The 22,451-nt window shown below is 48.9% G+C and overlaps 1 protein-coding gene across 1 annotated transcript; it reads left to right on the forward strand.

Moving 5' to 3' along the window:
* Window positions 1-21,685, forward strand: LOC120751574 (sodium- and chloride-dependent GABA transporter 1-like). Its single transcript, XM_058420172.1, has 14 exons — window positions 1-82; window positions 3,287-3,418; window positions 4,096-4,196; window positions 6,749-6,858; window positions 7,239-7,371; window positions 8,548-8,682; window positions 10,120-10,223; window positions 10,516-10,640; window positions 11,744-11,856; window positions 16,458-16,589; window positions 17,307-17,409; window positions 17,820-17,920; window positions 18,710-18,877; window positions 21,575-21,685. The coding sequence occupies exons 2-14, from the start codon at window positions 3,409-3,411 to the stop codon at window positions 21,677-21,679; spliced, it is 1,440 nt and encodes a 479-aa protein (XP_058276155.1). The 5' UTR covers window positions 1-82; window positions 3,287-3,408; the 3' UTR covers window positions 21,680-21,685.
* Window positions 21,686-22,451: the final 766 nt, after the last annotated feature.

Here is a 22,451-nt window from a genome sequence, read left to right on the forward strand (position 1 = left end):
AACATCTGTCCGGTGGTTGCCGCATCGTCTCAAGTCTCACACCAGCTCTGTGCTGCCCGTGACTGTCTCCTCACACCTAAAGGTGCAGATGACAATGCCTGTAATTACATGAGGGGTACTGTGAAGCTAAAATCGATACTACATGTAAAGTCAGCTGAGAGCCTAGGACAGAGGGTGCTGTAGAGGTGTGAAGTGCTATTATTAGCATTAGCAATGGCACACGGGGTGATCTGTGCCCCGGCAGCCGCGGGCACGCAGAGGGAGCAGCGCCGGGCAGATGAAATGCGGGAATTTGTTCCTGCCTGCTCGCAAACACCCTGCCTCCCCTTGCCGCTTGGTGCCGTTCGTGGCAGCCTGGATGGCTCATTCCTTTCGCCGCTGCCGCTGCCGGCCCGGCACGAAGGGGCGAGCGGGGCTGCCGCTGCCGCTGCCGGCCCCGTTTCAGCCGGCCCGGCACGAAGGAGCGAGCGGGGCTGCCGCTGGCGCTGCCGGCCCCGTTTCAGCCGGCCCGGCACGAAGGAGCGAGCGGGGCTGCCGCTGCCGGCCCGGCGGCAGAACTGACGCACGGAAGCATCGCCGGGAGCCGGAGCGGGCGAGGCAGGGGCGCACGGCAGCTCCTTCGCAAGCGGGTGGGCACAGCCTCGGCTCTGCCCCGACGGAGGCGCCTCCGGAGCGCAGCAGACCGTGGGTGGGACTCTAATTTTAGCACCTTGCGCTGCTCAGAGCACGGTCGTGTGGGCTGCTTCCATTACGCACAGGCAAATTGAACTGAATGGAAATATCGTCGTCTCTCTTACCGCTGTCACGTTGCATCGGCTCACGGCTGGTTTGCTCGGCGCAGGGAGCCCAGGGCACGGCAGCCCGGCGCTCGGCCCGTCCGCTGCGGGCAGCTGGCTTCACCCAAAGTGATGCCTGGGCTCCCTGCTGGCGCTGCGCGCAGCTGGATGTGCCCAGCCGTGCCCGTGGCTCCGGCCTCTACACTGATCTCTAACCTTATACAGTCCCTCTGATCTCAACAGCATCGTAGCGGACTCCAAATTCACTCCAAATGTGTCTCAGTACACGCTAAAAATTGCCTGTGAGATCCTAAGCTTGAATAACTTGAAAGAAAAACAATTCTTTAAATAAGCATCCTGCACTCCTCATTTGTGCACTGAGACTCAAAGCAGCAGCGTGTAACAGCTTGTAATGCTCAGTTTTTGATTCGTGGGCAGTGTTCCCTGCTTTAAGGATTAATTGTTATTCTCTGCTGTACGGCATTAAGAGCAGGCAGATTTGGGTCTGCACAGCGAGCGCCAGGCGCTGTTGATCCTTCCTCGCCTCCAAGGATCAGTGCTCTGAGCAGCACCAGTGTCATCACCCCTTTGACACCCATGGATCTGAAGATAAGCTGGGGCTTGCACAAGGTTACACACAACCATATTTTGCACCGGCCTGCAAAATTTAGATAAAAATTTCAGAACTGATTTCCCACCTGGCTGTACAGGACCTGGGGATATTATCCATGCCTGCTTGGGGACCTGGCCCTCCAGAGCAGCCGTGTCATTGCCAACAGCCCTCAGCTCGAGGAGGTGGTCTGGTTTGTAGATTTTCCACTATTCTTGAGAATCTTTGTCAAGCCAGGATAAAAGACTTGTGTCCAAAATTTTATTTGTTGTAGGTTCTTTTTTCCCAACAGTCGGATAAGGCCTTTCACCTACAAACCTTCCTGACCTGCTGTAGATGAGAAATGCAGGATCATCAGAGCTGCAGCCAAATTCCATTAATTTCTTGTACTGAAGCGAGGAAGAGCCTTGCACTGCTGCTAAGCTCAGCCTCCAAACTCCACAGCAGCAGGGTGGCAGCAGCCTTTGGAGCAGACACTGGCTTCCTGTGGGGCTCCCAGGGGGCTGGACCTTACAGGCTGTGTATAGCAAGCACACAGGGAGGCTGCTGAGCAGGCACAGTGATGCCCAAAGCTGTTCTCTCCTGTGTGCCAGGCTGCTGGTGAAGCCAAGGACCTGCACTTCCCTGCCAGCTTGTGATTCAGGCTCATGGTCACCGAGCTGCTGGCACAGAGAGTGTTTACTCCCCACCACCCACTGCCAGCTCCTCTTGCATACTGCCTCCCACGGACTCCCACGCCGGGTGCTGGCACCTGCCTCTCCCAGCTGGGTCCAGCTCCCTGCTTGGCAGGCAGATGTCCCCAGCTGGATGTCCCGGAGCCAGCATGCCTGGCTGTGGCTGGCTCCTTCCCTGCCCTCAGAGAGCAGCTGCTGGAACCTGGCTCTGCCGGGTGCAAGCTGGACCACAGTGCTCCAGAGTGGCTTTGCTCACTGGCTCCGTGTTTGCTTCCCCACAATTATCGGGAGAAGAAGACTCAGAGTGACAGCTCAGCCCTAAGGCAAATGCAGGAATCAGTGCTGTCCTGAACACGGCCAGCTGCTTCTCGGCAGACTGAGTGTCCTCCCTCTGTCCCCAGCCAGCATCTTCTGCCAAAGTTTGTCCTCCTCGGAAATGATGGCCCACTCCAGTACATGCATGAGAAAGATTAAAAATGGGCTTTGTCCCACGTCCTAGAAGTCAGGATGACCTGACCTTGTACAGCCTTCCAATCACACAGCAAGGTTGTCCTCTTCTAATTGCTCTTCTAAAAACTGGGTGCCAGTAATATCTGTAGTGAATGAGTGTCCTACCTCCTTTCTAGTGATGAGGTGATTCTCCATAGGGCCATGGAGAAGAATAATATTTTCACAAGAATTTCAAGGGTAAAACCTAAAACACAGGTGGGGTGGTATATAGCACTGCTGCGAGAGCTAATACAGTCTTGGTCACAGTTTCCTTAAGAGACTGAAATAGCTACAAACAAAGAAAGCAGTGGCCAATGCCAGATATTCCTGTGTGCTATTCCCTCAAGAAGAAAAATTGAAAGCTTCTGCAGGTAAGACAGAAAGCATCAGCAAGTTACCCACCAATGCCAGTGTCCAAGCTTTTGGGTTTGTTGTCAGATTGGGCTTAGCACTGTCTAAGCAGCTAACAAAGTCAGCCTGGCATCGCATAGCTAGTGATGCCAGTGTATATGTATACATGGTACATGCATATCCTACCCACAGTGATAAGGGGATGGCAGTGGTGACCTCAGTGGGACACTCACCCCACCCAACACACCAACTCCAGCTGCGAACTGTCACCTCTGGGAGAGGCTGCTCCTCATCACAAGGGTGCTGCAGAGCAAGAAACCGCAGCTGGAGGCATTTCCTTCTTCATCAAAGGGGAAACTGCCTGATAACATTACTCCTTCTTTCAGGGGCCTTCCTTATCCCCTATTTCCTGACGCTGGTGTTTGCTGGGATTCCTCTCTTCCTGCTGGAAACTGCTCTGGGCCAGTATACCTCTGTTGGTGGACTGGGAGTCTGGAGATTAGCACCCATGTTCAAAGGTACTGTGCTGTATGTTTGTCACAACAATGGCATAAAACTACAGGAAAAACCTCATTAATGGTTTGAAGGCAAATCAGCAAATCCCTGGGGATGGCAGGTAAGGAGAGGGTTTTTCCCCTGTGTCTTTATCAAGCTGTCCTTGACCTCGATGTCTGCAGTCACTGACATCACTGTGCTCTGTTCAAGCTGTTTTGTGTGGTGACAAGGGACTTTATGAGCAAGTATGGACTGTGATGGAGGCGCTCAGGTTGCAGGAGATCCTTTGTTTTCCCAAGCCTCCCTGCATATGCTTACTTTAATTGCATGGGAATGCAACCTGTTGCTATGCTTGAAGTAACTGTTTTCTAGAAGCCAGTGGTGATTTAGAAATGCCTTGGATGTGGAAAGTGCAGTTCTACCAGGGAAGTGTCAAGATTCTGTTTTCATGGAGCTCTGTCCATAAAGTACAGGTAGCACACTGAAAGGTAGCATTGTTCCCCAGTGGAAATGGGTGGCTGGGAGAGGTGAGGGAATGAGTCTCCCTTTCTGACCAGCTCACAGTGCAACTATAGGGCACTCTGTGTTGATGAGCTGATTCCCTTTTTATGGTTTTCAAAGAATACCTTGCTTTGGTGCCCATGAACTTCCTTGGGTACTGGAGACCTGGTCTGATGCTGCTTTCTGCCTTCATTCGCAGGCGTGGGACTGGCAGCTGTGGTTCTGTCCTTCTGGCTGAACATCTACTATATTGTCATCATCGCCTGGGCTCTCTACTATCTGTTCAACTCTTTCACTGCGGTGAGTCATGGGCATGTCTGCAGCCTGGCACTGGCTGTGTCTGGGTCCTCACTCCCACTTATGGCCAGTGATTTGGTTATGACCCACAGTGGGCTCTAGCTGCTTGCCATTTGTGCAAAGAGCCCTTGTCAGCATCGTGCTAGACCCTTCCTGGAGAGGTTCATCAGCCCTGCAGGCAGTTTTGTAGTGCTGATGGGTAGTGATGCTTGTCCTCTGGAGGGCGTGGTCCCATCCCCTCTACAGGAACAGTTCCCCACTCGCTTCAGTCTTCAAAACTCACCCTCTGTTTCTGTTTTATTTCTACGGCTGCTCGAATCTGAGCTGCACATTTCCAGAACTGGTTTTGTCACATCATGGTCATATTTTTCAAGACTTACTCCTTATCTTAATTAGTTTTTATTCACTCCTTTCTTGATAAATAATATCCAAGGGGTTTTCTTTCTGCTGGGAAAATGAGTCAGAAAGTATCTAGACATCTGCTTGTGACTGTCCCTTAGTGCGTGCTTTGGTGTTATGGTTTATAGTGGGTTCCTCTTCCGTAGCAGGGCTTTCTACTGTACAAGGTTAGAATCACACCCCATATTAACTTCTTGGTAGCTGAATTATTTATTTCATCCCAGAAACTGGTAAGAGTTTCCTTAATGTAACTCTCTGAGAAATCTGCAGACATCAGATTAAAGACATCAACCCCATGGTTAAATGGGATCTTTTAAAATGTCGTTTAGATATAACCCAGAAATGCTATTGTGGATACCATACATACAGTTTACTTTGTGTTTCAGTAAAAATTTCAGGTGTCTATCAAGACTTTTGCTGAATTATTCCATTTGACATTCCCAATTCTGCTTCTAGCACCAATACCATCTATAACTGTAGGGTCCTGGATCTAGAACAAAATTATTGGCTGTGGGTGATCAGAAGTACCCTCAGGGATTCCCAAATAAACAGAGGGCTTCCCCAAAGTAACCCATCCCAACTCCACCCTGGGCAGAATGCATCTTAGGATGAGGCTTTGGTACATTCGGGTGCTCCAGACCCTGCTGGTCACAGTCCTTGCATGTACATAGGCAGATCCATGTGTTTGGCTCAAGACCTTTTCTTTTACCAGAGATAATAATTCCAAACTCCCAAAAGAACCCAAGGTGCAAATAAAAAAGCTAGGCTGATGTCTGTTCCCTGTGCCTCCTAAATCTGACTATGAGTATTTTGAAGTATAATAGGAGCCCAGCCTGCCTTCTGCAGTTTCTGTCCTCTGAAATTCAGAGTAAATGGAGCAGCAACAAATTGTCCCTCAGCCTGCTCCTCGTGAGAGCTGTGCAGCTTCTCTGACATGCAGACATTGCAGAGCTGCTGTGCAGCACTGCTCTAGCCATTGCCTTTTCTTCAGTGCAGTTAGCAAGACCTCAGTGAGATCACCAGGTGGGTGCAGTGGCTTGGGTGGTCGCTGGAATGTCACCCCCACCCCTGCAATAGTCACCATTCTGCCAGGATACCACGTTTGAAGGTATCATCTGCTGGAGTGAACTGATTTAGATGGAGCAGAGAAGGCAGCACTTAAAGGCACTGATGCCACGAAGCACTTAAAACATGGATAATATTTTTGAATAGCTCTATGTTTGTGGAAAAATAGGGATGGATACAAACATCTTCTTAAAGCTTTGTTGAGCCGGAGCCTCAGGTCTTATCTGCAGAGGGAAATCACCCAGAATAGCTGTTCTGCATTTATCTGCACGCACTGTCCTTGGGAAAAGAGGTAGCTGCTCATGGAGACATATCCAAGCTGCTGTCCTTGGGCTGGCTCAGCCATGGCACTACATGGCCCGGGTGAGCTGCCCTGCCCTGCCACACTCACATGGCCCCTGGCACTGCTGCTTCACTGCCCGCAGTGCCAGAGCTGATTGCACTGAGTCTGTAATGTTGTGCTGCCGTCACACTGTTACCCACAGTGTAAACATCTCCCAGCAATCCCTTTGTGCTGCTTATAATCAGGGCAGTGGACAGCCATGAAGCAGCTACTGTCTTGTACAATTTACTCCTGTGCTTGTGTTAAAACGGTCTGCTTGTGTAGACAACCCAATGCCTCCATTCTCAGGGCCGTGCTGCTTTCTAAGTATTGAAGTTGGTGTAAATGAAACATAAGAAACAAATCACTGCTTATTCTTTGTGCAATAAATTCCAGCCACTTGTTGAGTGAAGCTAGCAAAAAGCTGTAATGGTTATAAACACAATATCCCTTGATAATATTTTAATTTGTAGGTATTAATTATCAACAGTTAATTGGAAGTGGGAAATTGCTAACATTTTATCGGGGCTATGGCCCGATGATTTTTTCCCTGAAAAATCCTTGTACCAATTATCATATTTTGGAAAGTTTTTCCATTATTTGGCTACAAGGGCATGCCTATCCAATGGATCTGTCCATTTCTCTTTGCAAAAAAAAAAAAAAAAAAAAAAAAAAAAAGAAAAAAAAAAATTAAGGGGTTTCAGTTTAAAAGATTTCACTTGGGAGATATCACATGGATGATAACCCTGCTGTCCTTGTGCCGGTGCAGGACCTGCCATGGCAGAACTGCGGGAACGCCTGGAACACAGACCGCTGCTTCTCCAACTACTCCCTGAACGACACCACCAACCTCACCAGCGCTGTCACTGAGTTCTGGGAGTACGTCCCCAGCCTGCCTACACCAGGTTTCTCCCCGTCCCCGCGGTCACTGTGCCTGCCCACCAGGGCTGCGGCTGTGCCTGTTGGCTCCGTTCCTCAGGCAGCTTTGGCAGGAGGGCATTACAGCCGGCCACTGGCCATTGTGGGCATGGGGTGCACTGTGCATGTGCACGTCAGATGGATGGGCAGGCAAACAGCCTCTCCACCTCCCTTCACCTCCCTTTATCCCATCCTGAGGAACCTCAGTTCTCTCTAGGGATATGTGCATTCTTACAGTTGTCTGCACCTGGCCCTTCACCCTCCAGCCACCTCTGGGAGCTCCAAATCCCTCTGCCCTTGACTGTTAGACTTCCTCCTAACGCAGCGTCTCCCACCCCTAGGAGGAACATGCATCAGATGTCCGGAGGCCTGGGGGAGCCTGGCAGCATCCGCTGGCCCCTGGCTGGCACGCTGGCCCTGGCCTGGCTGCTGGTCTACTTCTCCATCTGGAAGGGTGTGGAGTGGACAGGCAAGGTACAGAGTGAGGGCCGGGTCTTTTGGTGCTGCTTCTCATTGCTGTGCTGTAAGATGTCCTCCAGACTCAATTTTATTTAAGTGTCTATAACTAAGGTTACAGTGTTTAGAGGCAAAATCACAGTAGATACTATTAAATTCCTGACATTTACCTTTCACAGCTGTAAAAATTGCTACCATGTTTATGGTAATTTTCATTCTAAGTGTAGAGAATAACTCTTGCCTGTAAGGTTGTGGGTCTGAGCTCACGTTCTTTTTGGGAAAAGGCATTTTCAGAAATTACTTATATTTCCCACTTTGAGACAGCAAAGCTTCTTGTGGCATCCCCCTTTTGATAATCACAGTCTCTTAAATTGCCTCTGGTGGGAAAAACCTCACCATCTCCTTTGATAATTTCCCTGCTGCCCTTTCGATATTGGTGGGAGACCTTCAGATGAGAAGGCCGTTGTTATTCCCTGTGCAGTGTTCCAGGCTAGCACAGCACAAAGGTAATTGCTTCATTTAGTGAAACAGTGGTGCTGAGATGTGGGATGTGTTATTTAGAGCACAGCATGATGCAGCGGCACACTATTATGAAAGGAGTAATCTAGAGGAGAGATCAGAAGGAAGCACTTCAGGGGTAGGTCACCTAAGCTGTTAACTTCCCCAGTGCCTCTCAAACAGGCTTTAGCTAAGCAGCCACAGCAAAGCCCTGGTGATTACTGGTGTGGGCCCTGTCATGAGAGATGGCACATATGTGTAAGATCCTGAAACAGTGCTGAAAAGAAAGCAGTGGAATCAAGACAACTCATTCTACTTGATGCATTGGTCTAGAGAAACACCAGCTTTAGCTCTGCAAAATAAGGATGTGATGATTTAAAGGGATTACTTCTGTGGACTAAAATTATCCCTGTGCAATTCCCTTGTCTTTGAGCATTTCATCCAGACTTGAGCATGCTACTTTTGTGATGAGTGTGTCCTTGTGTATCATTGGAAGGGAGAAACCTCAAAACAGCCAGAAACGTTACTAGTGTGGGAATGGGGGGCAACAAATGCAAGGAAATGCTGCTCAAAGTGGCTGTGCTTGTAAGCCTGTCCCCCTCAAAGGAGAAAATGCCAGACTCAGTGACACCATGGGTAGGAAAACTCCTGAGCACTGGGGGGCTGATGGCTTCTCCCCCCTGGGGTCTTTTTCAGGTGGTGTATTTCTCGGCCACCTACCCCTACTTCATGCTTTTCATCCTCTTGTTCCGGGGAGTCACACTGCCAGGAGCCAAGGAGGGCATCCTCTTCTACCTCACGCCTGACTTCAGGAAGCTCTCTGACTCTGAGGTTTGTAGCCTAGTGAGGAAAGCTCTTATCTCCCAGCTGTCTGTGCATTAGGCTTCCCAGGCACTTCCCATGACTACTGTAGGTACTTAAAATCACCCTGGAATAACCCTGTTCAAGTGTTCGTGCCCCGTGTCCCATAGGCTGAGACAAAACTGAGGGACGGGTCCTTTGTGCGTGAAAATCTGTGCAGCAGCTCTGTTGTACTCAAGCAGTATTATCCACAGGGATAATGGATAGTATGGGGAGTCCAAAGTTACCCTGACAAAGGGGCCTCTCCTCTGGGCTGGGAATGCCTCATTTCACTGACTGTCCTAGGGCTGCTGCTCTGCTCTTGTTCTGCTGGTCCCAGAGAAAGAACGATGTGGTGCTGCCATGGGAGCCTCAGAAGGAGCACAAGCCCAGCAGCACACACAGCCACAGTTTTTGGAAGTGCATAAGTGATGAGGGGTGGCCCACATCAAGGGATGTGTTCTTGGTCACTGAAAGCAGAGAGGAGACCCAGGAGGAACAGGGACACTTGCAAAAATGAAGTTTTTCAGGAGACACAGACTCTGCATTTTTTCAGCAGCGATAGTCCTGTGGTTCCAAAGTCACCAGTCGTGTGTGAATGGGGACAACTGGACATCCATCCAGTGAGGGTCCCAATGATCCCTCTTTCAAGACACTCTGTAACCGTATTACCAACTTCGTTGGCTCTAATGCAGGAAACAGGGCTCTCAAGACCAGAAGAATTGTGTAAATACTGTACAATTAAGAAACAGTCTGCCTTCTTTTCTTGAACTTCCTAAGCATTAAGACCTTAAGGCACTGGGACCAGCTTTGCAAGCTGTCCTCTGCAGTTGCTTGCACAAACAGCTCCATGTTGAAAATCAGACACACTAGTGGAAAAGAAGTGGAGGGTGTGAGAGCAAATGTGGATCTCTGAGTGGAGCAGCATCCCTCAGGAGCACATGTGAGAAGGCAAACATGCACACACAGACTCAGATTCAGCAGGAGTCCCTTCTGATCTGCACAGGACACTGTTCAGAAATGCATGACCCTTCATACATCCACATCCATCCACATCCATCCCATCGGAGGGCTGGGATATATGTCTGATGCTGGGCCAAGCTGCACTTTGGTACACTTGATACATGGGAAGGATGCAGATCCCCTACCTTCCAGTACATAAAGGGCCCAGTAAAGCTCTGGAGAGGGACTTTTGACAAGGCCATGTAGTGACAGGACATGGGGAATGGCTTTAAACTGAAAGGGAATAGCTCTAGATTAGATATTAGTAAGAAACTCTTGACTCAGCCCTACTGACAGGATTCCCTCAGGTTCTGGACACCCCAGTGGGCTGTACATCCACACACACAGCTCCACAGTCTGCACTGAGCTGCTGCAGGACATGGGGTCCCCTTCTGCTGCACTCCTCTTGTCGCCCCTTCTCCGCAGGTCTGGATGGACGCAGCCACTCAGATCTTCTTCTCCTACGGCCTGGGGCTGGGCTCCCTCATTGCTCTGGGCAGCTACAACACTTTCCACAACAACGTCTACAGGTCAGTTGTTTTTCTCCATCCTCCTGTGTGGCAGGGAGTGCTCATGGGTGAGGCAGGGGGTGTGTGACAGCCTGATCTCTGCTGTCCCCTTGCTGGCAGCATGCAGCCTCGGGGACACACTGTAATCTCTGTAGAGGGGCTCCCTGCCTGCAGGACACTTTGTATGTCACCTGTGCTACCCATCCAAGGCACAGGACCAGCTCTCTGCAGGGCTTGGTCTTTTGTTTACCCCACCCTCTGCTCTTGGTAGGCACCTGCAGGCAGAGTTTTCTTCTCTTTTTCTCTCTTCCAGAGACTCCATTATTGTCTGTTGTATAAACTCCACCACAAGCGTATTTGCGGGGTTTGTTATTTTCTCTATCATTGGCTTCATGTCACACATCACAAAGAAGTCGGTGTCAGAGCTGGCCTCCTCAGGTAAGCAGAAGCGCAGGTTCAAATGCAGCAGCAATGTGTGAGAACCATTTGTCACTGAGTGTGGGGTCTTTCCTGACTAGTTGTGCTGAAGTTTTATTTTGCTGTAGACAAATATTTAGGCCATTTGCTGTCTGAAACCTTCCTACAGAGAATAGATACTCCCTATGTTTTCAGTAGACATGATCAAAATTTGGAGTCCCTTTTTCATGCAAAATCTTTTCATGTGATCTTGATGCCTTGAGAGGCTACCTAGAACAGAGGCTAGACATTGTTAAAGGAATAAAGTAGATATTTATTAAAAGGCCTTCAAAGGATACACCTTGGGCAGTACAAGAGCCCGGCTGAGGCTACACCCAAGATGGACACCCGGTCAAAACTTTTATAAGTTTTAGTCCATTTCCATATTGGGGTTAGTTGTCCAGTTGCAGCTTTGGGTTATGAAGTCCCATCCTCCCAGATTGCTCTCCCCAGTTCGATGTTGTTTATACTTTTTGGGCCTGAAGCTGCAGCGGTGTCCTTGGTTCTCAGGATGGAAAAGGATTGTTCTGTCTGACTGAACTGTGAAGAGAACTTGCTAACACTCCACATGAAGTTCAGAGTTATATATTAAATGCAGTACAGAATCTGAAAAATATGAAAGCTAAAACTTAAGACATCAATCTCAGAATATTTTTTTAACCAAGATGGGACTTTGTCTTTCTGCACAATGACATACTTTGAAATTGCTCTCTTTCCAGAGAAAGCTTTTATCACAAGAAACAGCTTTTTGTGGTGGGGAAAAAAAAGGCACCAGGAAAGTTATAACCAGCTCTGAATATCAAAGTGCAAAGTGCTCCAGCTCCATTTGCTTGCAGTAATTTGATTACTTTCTTGCTTGCAGGACTCGTTTCTCCAATCCTTTCTTGTCTCCCCATCTTATTCCCGTGCCTCCCACCAAGCTGGTGTGTCACAGGCACAAAGGGTCAGGTGTTCCTAGCTCCTATATGAAAACCCCGGAGTTCTTGGCTGTAATGTTTATCTCTCTATTTAACCATAGCCCTTAGCTCAGACTTCCCTTCAAAAGCTTTGTAAACGTGGGCTCATCCCTCTTTTCTTTACTGCAGGCCCTGGGCTGGCTTTCCTCGCCTACCCACAGGTTGTCACACAGTTGCCCTTGTCCCCACTCTGGTCAATCCTCTTCTTCTCCATGCTGATGATGCTGGGTCTGGACAGTCAGGTGAGACAATCCAGGGACAAAGTGGGGCAAGTTACAAAAATGTCTTCGGGTCCAATGGTGGTGTCCCCTTCTGCACTTGGGACAGTGCTGAGCAGAGCGGGTTTTTACTCTCTCATGGTGTGAGGGCTGTGCTTTCCTGCAGTGTTTTGGCATTGTTGTTGATGCCAACAGCAACCCTGAGCAGAGCTGCAGCTCCCTGTCCGTAGGTTAGCAGGGATAGATCCTGGCAGAAGGAAGGAGTCATGCCTTGGAAATGACTGGTGCCTGGGTACCCTGACTGCTTTGCCGTCTTATCTGATGGCAAAGTTTTACAAGATACTTGAGGGGGAAGCAGTTAGATGTAGCAAAAGGTCTCCACCCTGCTCCCTCAGAGCCCTCACAAAACAGAACAAAACAAAACCCATTATCTCTGCATTTTTACAAGTGGTGATAGGGTTTTTTTCCTGATAATTCAGCATAAAAGTAGCTACCCAGTAAAGCAGTGAATTGCAGCATGCCTTCCAGGGTTTTTTTCCTGATAATTCAGCATAAAAGTAGCTACCCAGTAAAGCAGTGAATTGCAGCATGCCTTCCTTTTGAGTGCATCAAAATCAAAGGTTCCTGCAAAAACCTGCACTCAATCAGTCAAATCTGCCCTGGTACGCCCATGCTCTTCTCTTGCAGTACAAACCACCTGTATAAAATGGATGCTTGCTTGAATTACAGGTAGTGTTCATAAACCCAAGCCTATTTCACAATCATATCCAAACCTATTCCTGAAATGTCACACCTGGTTTCCAGGAAAATCTAATCAACCAAATCTGGTTTTCAATCATGTGACACTCTCATAAACACTTTGTAAAGCTCATGAATGCATTACCACAGACATTATTTAGAAAAAAAAAAAAAAAAAAGCCAACAAAGCAAAACAAAACAAAGCAAAAACCCTCAAAACAAATAAGCAAAGCAAAACAAAACAAAACAAACAACAAAAAAACCCCAACAAATTATACCTAAATGTTCTGAAAGAAACTACATTTACAGAAAAAAAATATCTGCATAGATTATTCACTCAGTGCTGGTAAATTGAAACATGACAATAAGCCCTCTAAGCACTCCCTGGAATTTATTTGCTGCATTTGCTTCTAAAATACCCCTTGAAATTTTCCATTTCCATGTCCCTGCTGACAGCTTTGGAGGGCAGGCAGTCTGTTGGGAGGGCTATTTGCCTGGAGGAAGAGGCTGGGGGGGAATGAAGCATCAAAAGGAAAGCAACCTTTTAGAAAGCACAGCTAAATACATGTGAAGAAGCTTTCCGTCTGCATGCTGGAGCTCTGATTCATTCAAACACACCAGCAACAGTATGGCAGCGTATGCATATAAACCAACAAACACAGGCTGCTGCAATGGCTGCAATTCCCCGTGCATTTTCAAGCATTTAGTTAAAAAGAAAAAAGAAAAAAGGAAAAAAAAAAAAAAAAGGTTTTTCTACGTGCTGATTCCATATCCTTTGTGGCATTTGCAACTGGGGAGCAGGCACTTTTCATTTGGGTCAGCGGCCCAGTTGGTGAGGCACAGCAGGGCCGTAGGGCATTTCTGCACCCCAGGGCTGCTGGACTGAGCCTGTCGCTTGTCACCGGGGGGCACGGCTCCGTAGCACAGCGGGGATGGGAGGCTGGGCTCGGATCTGTGTCTGTGATGCAGCCACAAGCTCCAGCCCTTTAGTGACGGTGGGAGGAGGTCCAGCGCGTCTCCTACACATGCAGCCCAGCTCCATCTGCCTCTTCCTGCCAGGGTGCTCATCCCCTCTGCAGTTCCTCCATGGGACGGATGACCCGGACTGACGGACAGCCTTCCTTGTGCCCTCACTCGTGTGCCTTGGTGTTGTCTCTGCTCTGATCCATCCGGGCTTCAGCTCTCTCCCGTTCAGACCCTCTTTCACAGTACACTAATTCTTCCTTTTAACCTACCAGTTTCCAGGTCAGGCATTTACTGCCCAGGGCAGCTGGCAAGCCTTGTGACTGCCAGCCTGTGTCCGTCCCATGTGAGGCTGCCTCGCACGGGTTGGCCAGGAGGATTTGCAGCTGCCAGCGGTGAGACTGCTCTCATGGATCTCTGCTGCGCATCTGGCAGCTGTGGTCAAACTCCCCACGGGTCCAAGCGTCCCAGTATGGTGCTCAGTGTGTCTGAGGAGGGAATGGCAAGCCTTTGACACTGGGAGAGGGTGGGAGAGAGACTCTCCTTCAGACGGGGGTGCCACACCTGTGCTGACTGCCAAGCCCAGACTACTGGACCCAGCAGCTTGTGTAATGATTAGGCCCCTAAAGGGGAAAAGCCGCAAAAGAGAGAAGTTAATGGAAATAAAATGCTTGGGAGAGAAATAATATCGTGGGGTGAGGCTTGAAGAGGAGAATATTATGTGCTAAAGATTGTGGCTGGAGGGGGTCAGTGGAAAAAGCAGAATTTTTTCGGAAAGCAGACCAGAGTGGCGAGAAGGCACCAATGCTCAGCTCCTTGCCACTCTGAAAGCAGTGTGCTTTCATTCGGGTGCCTACATGCACAAGCAGCCAAGGTTTGATCTGTAAGCTGGGCAAAGTGAGCCCCGTGCCAAGCAGCTGCAGTTCCTGGGGCTGGAAAGGTAAGCCTCCTCCAGGCTGCATCCCCTGTGAAGTCTGAGGCTGTCATGAGGTAATTTTCAGTAAATGGTGCGAAGGCCGTTATCTGTTCCATGTCTAGAAAAAACAATGTACAACCATTTGCTTCTCCACCTTATTCGTTACACGGGAGCTTAATTTTGATAGGAGACAAAGAGAATTCAAATCCCTTTTGTAGCCCTGTTCCTCATCACCCATCTCCCTGTCTTTCCCTCTGTACATTCCCCGATTTTGATTGTTCTTCCTGCACCAAAGGGCTGTCAGCTTTACTCCATCCCATTATCTAAGGTGTCATTTTCTTTGCCCCTTTTCTGCTGGACACTACCCTCTGTCCCCAACCAGGGTTGTTCCACTCCAAATGCATTTCCCTTTCTAATCTCAGATCCCCTGGCCCTGCCATGGCTCTGGCAGTGCCTGGCCATGCATCCATGTGGAAGGAATAGCTTTCGACAGGTGTTTTTAAGTCATGCTATCTCTTCACACTGTGGTGCCAGCTCAGTCCTGACTCTTCCAGACAACAAGCCAGGTGGGGTGGGGTGAAGAGCTCACTGTCCATGACTATAAAGGCAGCTTAACCCATGCGTGAATGGCAAAAGATGCTTTAATGGCACTTGTGTCCAACATAAAAACTTAGCTCATTAAAAATTCAAGTGGAAGAAGTTGAGCTTTGATGGTCTGGGAATACTGGCTTTCCATGCAGATATAAAACCCTGGGCATGCACATCTCCCTTTGCCTTGCTCCAGCCCATGTTGAAGCCAGCCCCAGCAGTCAGCAGTGTGCAAGCTCTTCCACCATCCCTGCCTAGCTATAGGCTCAGGCACTCCATTTTTCTTCCACGCATCTTCCCAACCTTCTGCTGCTCTTTTTGGTCTGTATACCTCCACCTCCACTCCAGGGGTTTTTCCTTCCCAGGGGTGGGGAAGTCCCTGACATCCAAAAGTGATGAAACCACTTTCATTTTCATTGCACTGGCTTGTACCTTTGCTCAGCAGGACCAGGGAAGCCAGTTTGCCGCCCTCATAAATTCCCAGGGTTGTTGCTAGAGGCACGATGTGCTCTCTGAGAGAGGTATGTTACCTGTAGTTTCTGGGAGCGAGATATAAATCTCACCATTTATCAAGAGATAGGAGAGAAGGATGCACTTCACGTATATACAGTCAAACTACCCTTATGCCAGAAGGCAGAACCAGTAGGAAAACTGGAAAGCAACACTCATGGGGATCTCGTTTTGTGTTATGGTGCAGACAGCATTATTATACTGTGCCTGGTGCAGCTCTGCACAAACCATTCAGGGATCTCCACCTCTAGAAAGATGTGCTATGAGGATGGGCTTCTGGTGTGCTACATGCATTTAATGTTGTGTGCTTGAAACAGTGAAATAAAGTCAAGGACTGGGTAATGAGAGATGTTGATACTCACGTGTGCGAGACTGGGTAGTGCAGGTCCTTATTGAGCATTTTAGACCATTCAACAGCACAAGTGCTGTTGCCACAGGCTGAGAAGAGCGAGAAGGGAAGAGCAATAAACGTCTTGCACGCGTCCCAGCAGCAGCCAGACACATGACTGTGGCACAGGGCCTGGCACCATGGGGAGCAGGGCACTGATGGGAAGGCCCTAGAGAGTTTGGGAAGAAAGAGGAGGCTTTCCATGAGATGCAAAAGGCAGAGATTTATCTCAGCTGGTTTTAAGTATTTAACTTTGGTGCTCCCAGCTCTGTCTGGAAGCAGTCTGTATTCAGTGGGAAGAGAGATGAATTTTCAGAAGATGGTTCAGACTGTCTTTGTGCAGAGATGTCTCTTTCTTTTCTCAAGTCTTCAGAGTCCATAAATCACTAAGGTTCTCAACACTGAAGTTAATTGTGTGTGGGTTAAGTTACTTATATATCCATATATATATATATATGGATATATATATATATATATGGATATGGAGATATATATATATATGGTGTATGTCTCTTCCCATAGTTCTGCACTGTGGAAGGTTTCATTACAGCCCTGATGGATGAGTATCCTCGAGTCCTAAGAGCCAGGAAGAAGGTCTTCATCGCAGTAGTCTGCTTCATCTCTTATCTCATTGGATTCTCCAACATCACCCAGGTACAGATGGCTGTGCTTGTACCTGCATTCCTGACATCTTTCTGGCCACTTGGCATAGCACAGCACCACTGAAGCTTTGGGAGAAGTGACAACATTTCTCCTGTTCTGGATAAAGTCATTTGCACATCGCTGCTACATCTCAGCTGACTTAGGATACCTCCATAATTTTTGCCATCATCCTATTGTCAGTCTGGCCTGTTGTTCTGCTATTTGCAATAAGGACTCAAGCCAGCAGAGCCCAAATTTAGGGAATGCTTGCTGTGGAGAGTTAAGATCACACAAAGAAAACCTGTCTGTTGGGGGGTTGAACCTCTGGAGCTGAAGCCAAGGTTCACGTGAGGGGACATGAGGGCTGAGTGGTCTGGAGACCATTTGTGGAGCAGTGTGGGTTCATGAGGAGGCAAGACAAAACTCTGGGGAGGGGCAGAGCAGACTAAATTGACTCCTAAAGCAGAGAAATAGGAGAGTTCCTAGTGAATTTCTTCTTTTCTCCCCACCCTCGGCTATGCCTGAACAGGCTGGCTAATTGTCTGCAAGAGCGCCTCAGTCTTGCTGCTGGGAACCAGACTCCAGTGGAAACATTGCAACGGTGGCTCTCCTGTCCAAGGAAGTTAATTTTAAACCAACAGACACGGACAGGCGCAATCCAAGCTGCTGGTTGATATTGTCGATCATAATCTATAACTGAACTCCTTGATCCTGTTTTTGTCTTTTCAGGGTGGCATTTATGTCTTCAAGCTGTTTGATTACTACTCAGCCAGTGGCATGTGTCTTCTTTTTCTTGTCTTCTTTGAAACCATCTCAATTTCTTGGTGTTATGGTAAGCACAAAACACCTTGTTCCTTCGTTTTCTCCATGGGCATGGTGACTTAGTGAAAAAGCCAAAGCCAGTGAAGACAATGCCAATTTTGCAACCCAAAATAGCTTAGACTGATAACTTCAGAAAATCAGGAGTGGAAGGCTGTCATCTCACTTCTCCAGGCCATCACAAAGACCTCTGCACAGACTGGCAGGTGCCCAGGTTGCTTCCCTCTGGGCCCTCAAGAGACACCAGGAACATGGAAGCTGTTAGCATGAGTTTGTGTCCCAGTACCCCATCCCCTCCAGCTAATGCTTCTCGTGCCGCAGTTTCACCCCCTCCTGCTGTGCCTGGCCTGTGCTGTGCCACGAGAAGAGGTGAAGACTGTGGTGCAGAGATGGGGTTTGTTCAATGCTCGTTTCTTCTTGTAGGTGTGAACAGGTTTTACAAGAACATTGAAGAAATGATTGGCTACAAGCCTTGCATCTGGTGGAAGATCTGCTGGGCCTTCTTCACACCTCTTGTCTGCCTGGTAAGACCTAGGGAATCCTGTGTGCAGGATGGGGTCTGGAAAGGCCTCTAGATGGGCTGTAGGGAAACACCATGTTCTCAACACAGCACAGGTCTGGTGCAAGGGGTTCCCCAGGCAGACTCGAGATGGGTAAAGTGATACAAGTCCCTCTTTCACTCTGCCTGCTGGAAATCACCTGTAAAAAAAGTTCTAGATGATTGCTTTTAATTGAAATGAGTCCATCAGTTCTTTTTTTTTTTTTTTTTTTTTTTTTCCTGAGATGCCAGAAGATAAGCAAAATAATTTAATGGTTTAAAAATCTATTATTGGTTCTGACTTTCAGCTACTCCAGCTTCAGGAGCTACTCCTCCTCTGACAGGCTTATGAGAACAAAAGCTATCACCAAATGCAGGATAACTTACTGCAGAACAGTTTGGCCTTTGCAGGTTCCTGCCCTTCCAGCAGAAGTAGTGCAGGGAGTGGTGTGGTAAGGCCAAAGAGAGAAAGATGAAGACTCCTGAGATCAGCTGTGAGGATGCTGTTTACTTGCATAGGGGCTGCTGTTGGAGGCACTGCTTGTCTGAGTACTCTAATGAAGACAGAAGTCAGGGGTATTCCAATTCCAGATTTTAAAATAGGATAAGAGGAAATGATTTGAAATTACAAGTTGGTGGGATGAAAGAATCTAGACTAATGTACAGAGCAGTTGGGTTCCTGTAAGGCTGTTGGGAACTAAGAGGGTAAGGAAGGAAAGAATGGCTGGACCCCGATTTTGCACTTTCCCCTGCAATGGCTGGTGCTCTTTTCCAGGGCGTGTTCTTCTTCAGTGTGGTGGAAATGACCCCTCTGACACTGGGAAAATACGTCTATCCTGCATGGGGACAAGGCATCGGTTGGCTCATGGCCCTGTCCTCCATGGTTCTGATTCCAGGGTACATGCTCTACTCCTTCTTCACCTCCACAGGGACTCTCCGGCAGGTAGGAGCCGCTTCACCACCCTGCTCTTTGCTCAGGGTAAGCTCCCAGGGGCAGACCCTGCTCTGACAGAGTTGTCAGAGTGCACCGGGTTGGTGCTGCAGGAGCCCTGTGCACCACCTCCCTCAGGGAGGGTTCAGATCAGTCCCAGTGCACTGAACAGCCTCCAGTGGCACGGGCCCGCTGCAGAGGACCTGCCAGCACAGCTGAGCAGGACATGTCTGACCCTGGGAGCTCTGCTGGGCTGTGGCTGGACATGCAGCTAGACCTCTAGGTGGTCTACCCTTCCGTCTGTTGTTCCTCAGTGACATTTATGTGATCATCACCAGAAAAATGGAGCCCTCCTCCCCTGACTATCCCTTTGGAGCCATGGAAGAGTTTGGGAAGAAATCCTTGAGGTTTCTTGACCCAGAGAAATCCCAGCTCCTGACAATTCCTGGATATGAGCATGTTCACTTGGCATACCTCAGCAGGGAGATCAGCATCTTCCAAGCCTGAATATTGAAGTGTCTCAGGCTAGGCCCTGCTAGCAGCAGAAACATGCACAGGGGTGTTTGTCATGTGCCTTTCAGAGAACACTCAGTGACTGAGGGGTTAGGAAGTAAGAAAGACCCACAACACCCACCCCACTAGTTTTGTTTAAAACATTTTCTTAAGTGATTTGAGCAGGATTTTATGTAGCAGTGAATCATGAGTCTCTATGTCATACCCAGTACTTACTGTTAAGATTTTATTTACAGTGTTGACATTCAGTCTTGAGAGCACTGTGCCCCAAGTCCCTGGCTCGGTGCTTACAGTTGTAAGAAGTCACCCCAGGAGTGCTGATATATGGCTTTCCCAGCCCAGCTGGAACAGCAACCTGACACCATCTAAATCACACAAGTTTATTTTAGGGACGCTGTATTTTTAACAAAGTTTGACTCAAAGAAGTTGTGGCTGGAATTACTGTGCTGAGGTCAGCTTCAGGTTCTCTGCCTTTGAGGTGAAGTTGCAGGTGGATATGAGTTTTCTTCCTCCCAGCATTCCATTTAGCTGGGCTCTGATGTGGGAACTGGGTGGGTTTGGGGTCTCAGATCTGCTTTCAGTTTCTGATTTCTCATCTGAAGCTGGGTTTAGGTACTTGTCCTTCCTGCAGGACTCAAGCCAGGGTGTTATGTCAAGCCACTTCATCGATTTTGGGTGGAAGACCAGTGCAATTTCAGCAGTAGGTCTTCTCTCAGACATTTACAGGATTCCTTATTCACTCATAATGTGAGTTGGAAAAGGGGGCAAGGGAAGCCTGAAAGTACAGGTATGGGTTCAACCCTTTGCCTAGTCTCAATCCTGTTTCCCTGGAGATGGAGAAAGCATATTGCAGCATCTGGGGGAGCCCAAACTGGTCTGTGACCTCTCAGGAGTAGCTTGACTCCTCGTGACCAAAGGCTTGTGCCAGTTATATCCGTAGCCCTTCCAAAGTGCTGTGTACCCCTGTGCTGCCCCAGGAGCTTGGAGAGAAACTCATGAGTGTGTTCCCATCCATCTCCTCAGCATCTTGTGCAAACCTTGAGCACTAGGCTGAGGTGCACCCTCCCTGTCTGACTCTGCCTCTAACATTGCCCACAAACATCACAAGACCCAGACCCCTCTCAATCAGTCACCGACCTAGGAGTGAGCAGCAGATGGCAGCAGGAAGAAAGGCTAATCTGTGTGTGCATGTGTTGGTATCAAGAGAGACAGAGAGAATTTTTGGCCTCTTATATGCACAGATCCTGGATTAATTTGTAATAGAGCTGGAGCTGGAGGGAAATTAGATGCCAATCCTGAATAAAGTGGTTTTGACAGACAGGAAAGATTACAAGTAATTTTGATCCTACTGAGCATGAATGTGAGAGGGGAAAAAAAATACCATGAATGGCAGAAGCAGTTCAGTGAATATTTCAGGGAATTCACCCAGCAGCAGCCACTTCAGTGGTGTTGGAGGGCAGGAGTTTGTTTCCCTTTACTGGAAAGAGGTTCTACCTGTCTTAGTGATGTCTGTTCAGGTCAGGCTTAATCCTCCTTTGCATTCTCTTCTTCAGTGCACAGCATCAGTCCCTCTCTGACTGGCAAAAGTGATTCATTCTTCTTCATCACTCCTGATGCTCAATCCACACGCCTCCAGTAATGATTTGCCCCTCCATATTTTCATGGGTTCTTGCTTCGCTTTACTTGACTCTGCAGTTTTCATTTGATCAGCTCAGGGTGACAGGAATTGCTGCTGTGCAAAGGTTTGTTCAGGTGGAAGTTCTGATCTGCATCAAAGGCACGGACTCTAACCTTATTAACCTGCTGTAGTTACTTAGTAATGCTTTGTAATCGACCATAATTGGGAAACAGGTCTGCTCTGAAGCCTGTGGCATTGCAGCTCTCTCTTCCTCCTTGCAGCTGGTCTTGCCTGGTAACTGTTTGCCTTTGTTACCAGGATGCTCCCCATATTTCAGATAAAGGGAGGAGCTGCTGTGCTCTGTGCAGCATCAAAGCAAAGGTGACTCGCAGAGGCTTTTGGGGTACTGCCAGATGCTGCTGGAGGAGTCACTCCACGCACATCCCCTGTAACCAGGGTCACTTCTGAGTCCTGGGGCAAGGGTCCCAATCCTCAGCTGCTGCCATCCATGCCCTGGCTGTCCCACTGCTGCTGCCCCCAGCCCTGGCTGACACACTCTCTCCTTTCATTCCTGGCAGCGTTTGCAGCAGATGACACGGCCCAGGCCAGAGGCGCGCGCTCAGAACAACGGCCTCCAGCCGAAGACGTCCTTGAATGGGAGGATCTCGGATGCCGCCGTGTAGGAGGGAAGCCCGAGCTCCTCGCCCTGCCCTGTAGTTGCTCACTCCACATTGTCCCTCGAGCCCCTCTGGCACAGCTTGGTGTCCCTGGCTCTGCGGTGGCTTTCGCTCGTCCAGGAGAGGACCTGGTGAAGGAACACGTTCATGGCTCTTCCTCCTGGCACAGTTGACCAAGGCCCTGAACAAGCTGCCGCCAGGGCGTTGTGAGGTGACCACTTTCATCCTGCAACATCCCGGTCCAGGCCCTCAGGGAGGAGCAGCTGTTGCCTGCGTCTTCCTCCTCCTGAGGAGAGGTGGTGTCTCTAGAGAGCTTAGACTGATTGTTATCCACTTGCCTGTTTTTCTTGCCTTTCCCTGTGAAGCTCCACAGAGCAGCCCCCAGCACACAGCTGTGTTTCACCCCAGAGAGATCACTGTCACCAGGTTCAAATCCCAGATGGCTGTTGATTGATGGAGCATAAGACACCAGCAAATACATAACTGCAGGGAGTGTGCAGAACAAAGGATTCTAGTGCAGAAGAAGGGATTCTAGTGAGGAGTCCTGCATGTCGGTAGCTGTAGGACATCTCCCCACACCTGGAGAAGGGCTTGGGGGCAGTGTGTGCTGCTCACAGTGCAATGTTTCATCCCTGCACAGTCTCCAGACATGTTTGCTGCATCCACTGTGAGCCAGAGCCCAGCAGAACAGTCAGCCTTTCTTTTCTGGAGCATCCTGCCCTCTGTAGCTGTGTACAGTAGCCACACCCTGACCCTAAAAAGCAGCTAAAAGGGTAAA

The sequence above is a fragment of the Hirundo rustica genome, chromosome 4, assembly GCF_015227805.2.
Source record: "Hirundo rustica isolate bHirRus1 chromosome 4, bHirRus1.pri.v3, whole genome shotgun sequence".
Classification (NCBI taxonomy): Eukaryota; Metazoa; Chordata; class Aves; order Passeriformes; family Hirundinidae; genus Hirundo; species Hirundo rustica.

Excerpts from the sequence above, each read along its gene's own strand:
- LOC120751574 (XM_058420172.1), top strand. Across the intron at positions 4,197-6,748 it reads TGTTCAACTCTTTCACTGCG|GACCTGCCATGGCAGAACTG; the intron begins GTGAGTCATGGG and ends GTGCCGGTGCAG. Across the intron at positions 16,590-17,306 it reads GATTCTCCAACATCACCCAG|GGTGGCATTTATGTCTTCAA; the intron begins GTACAGATGGCT and ends TTGTCTTTTCAG.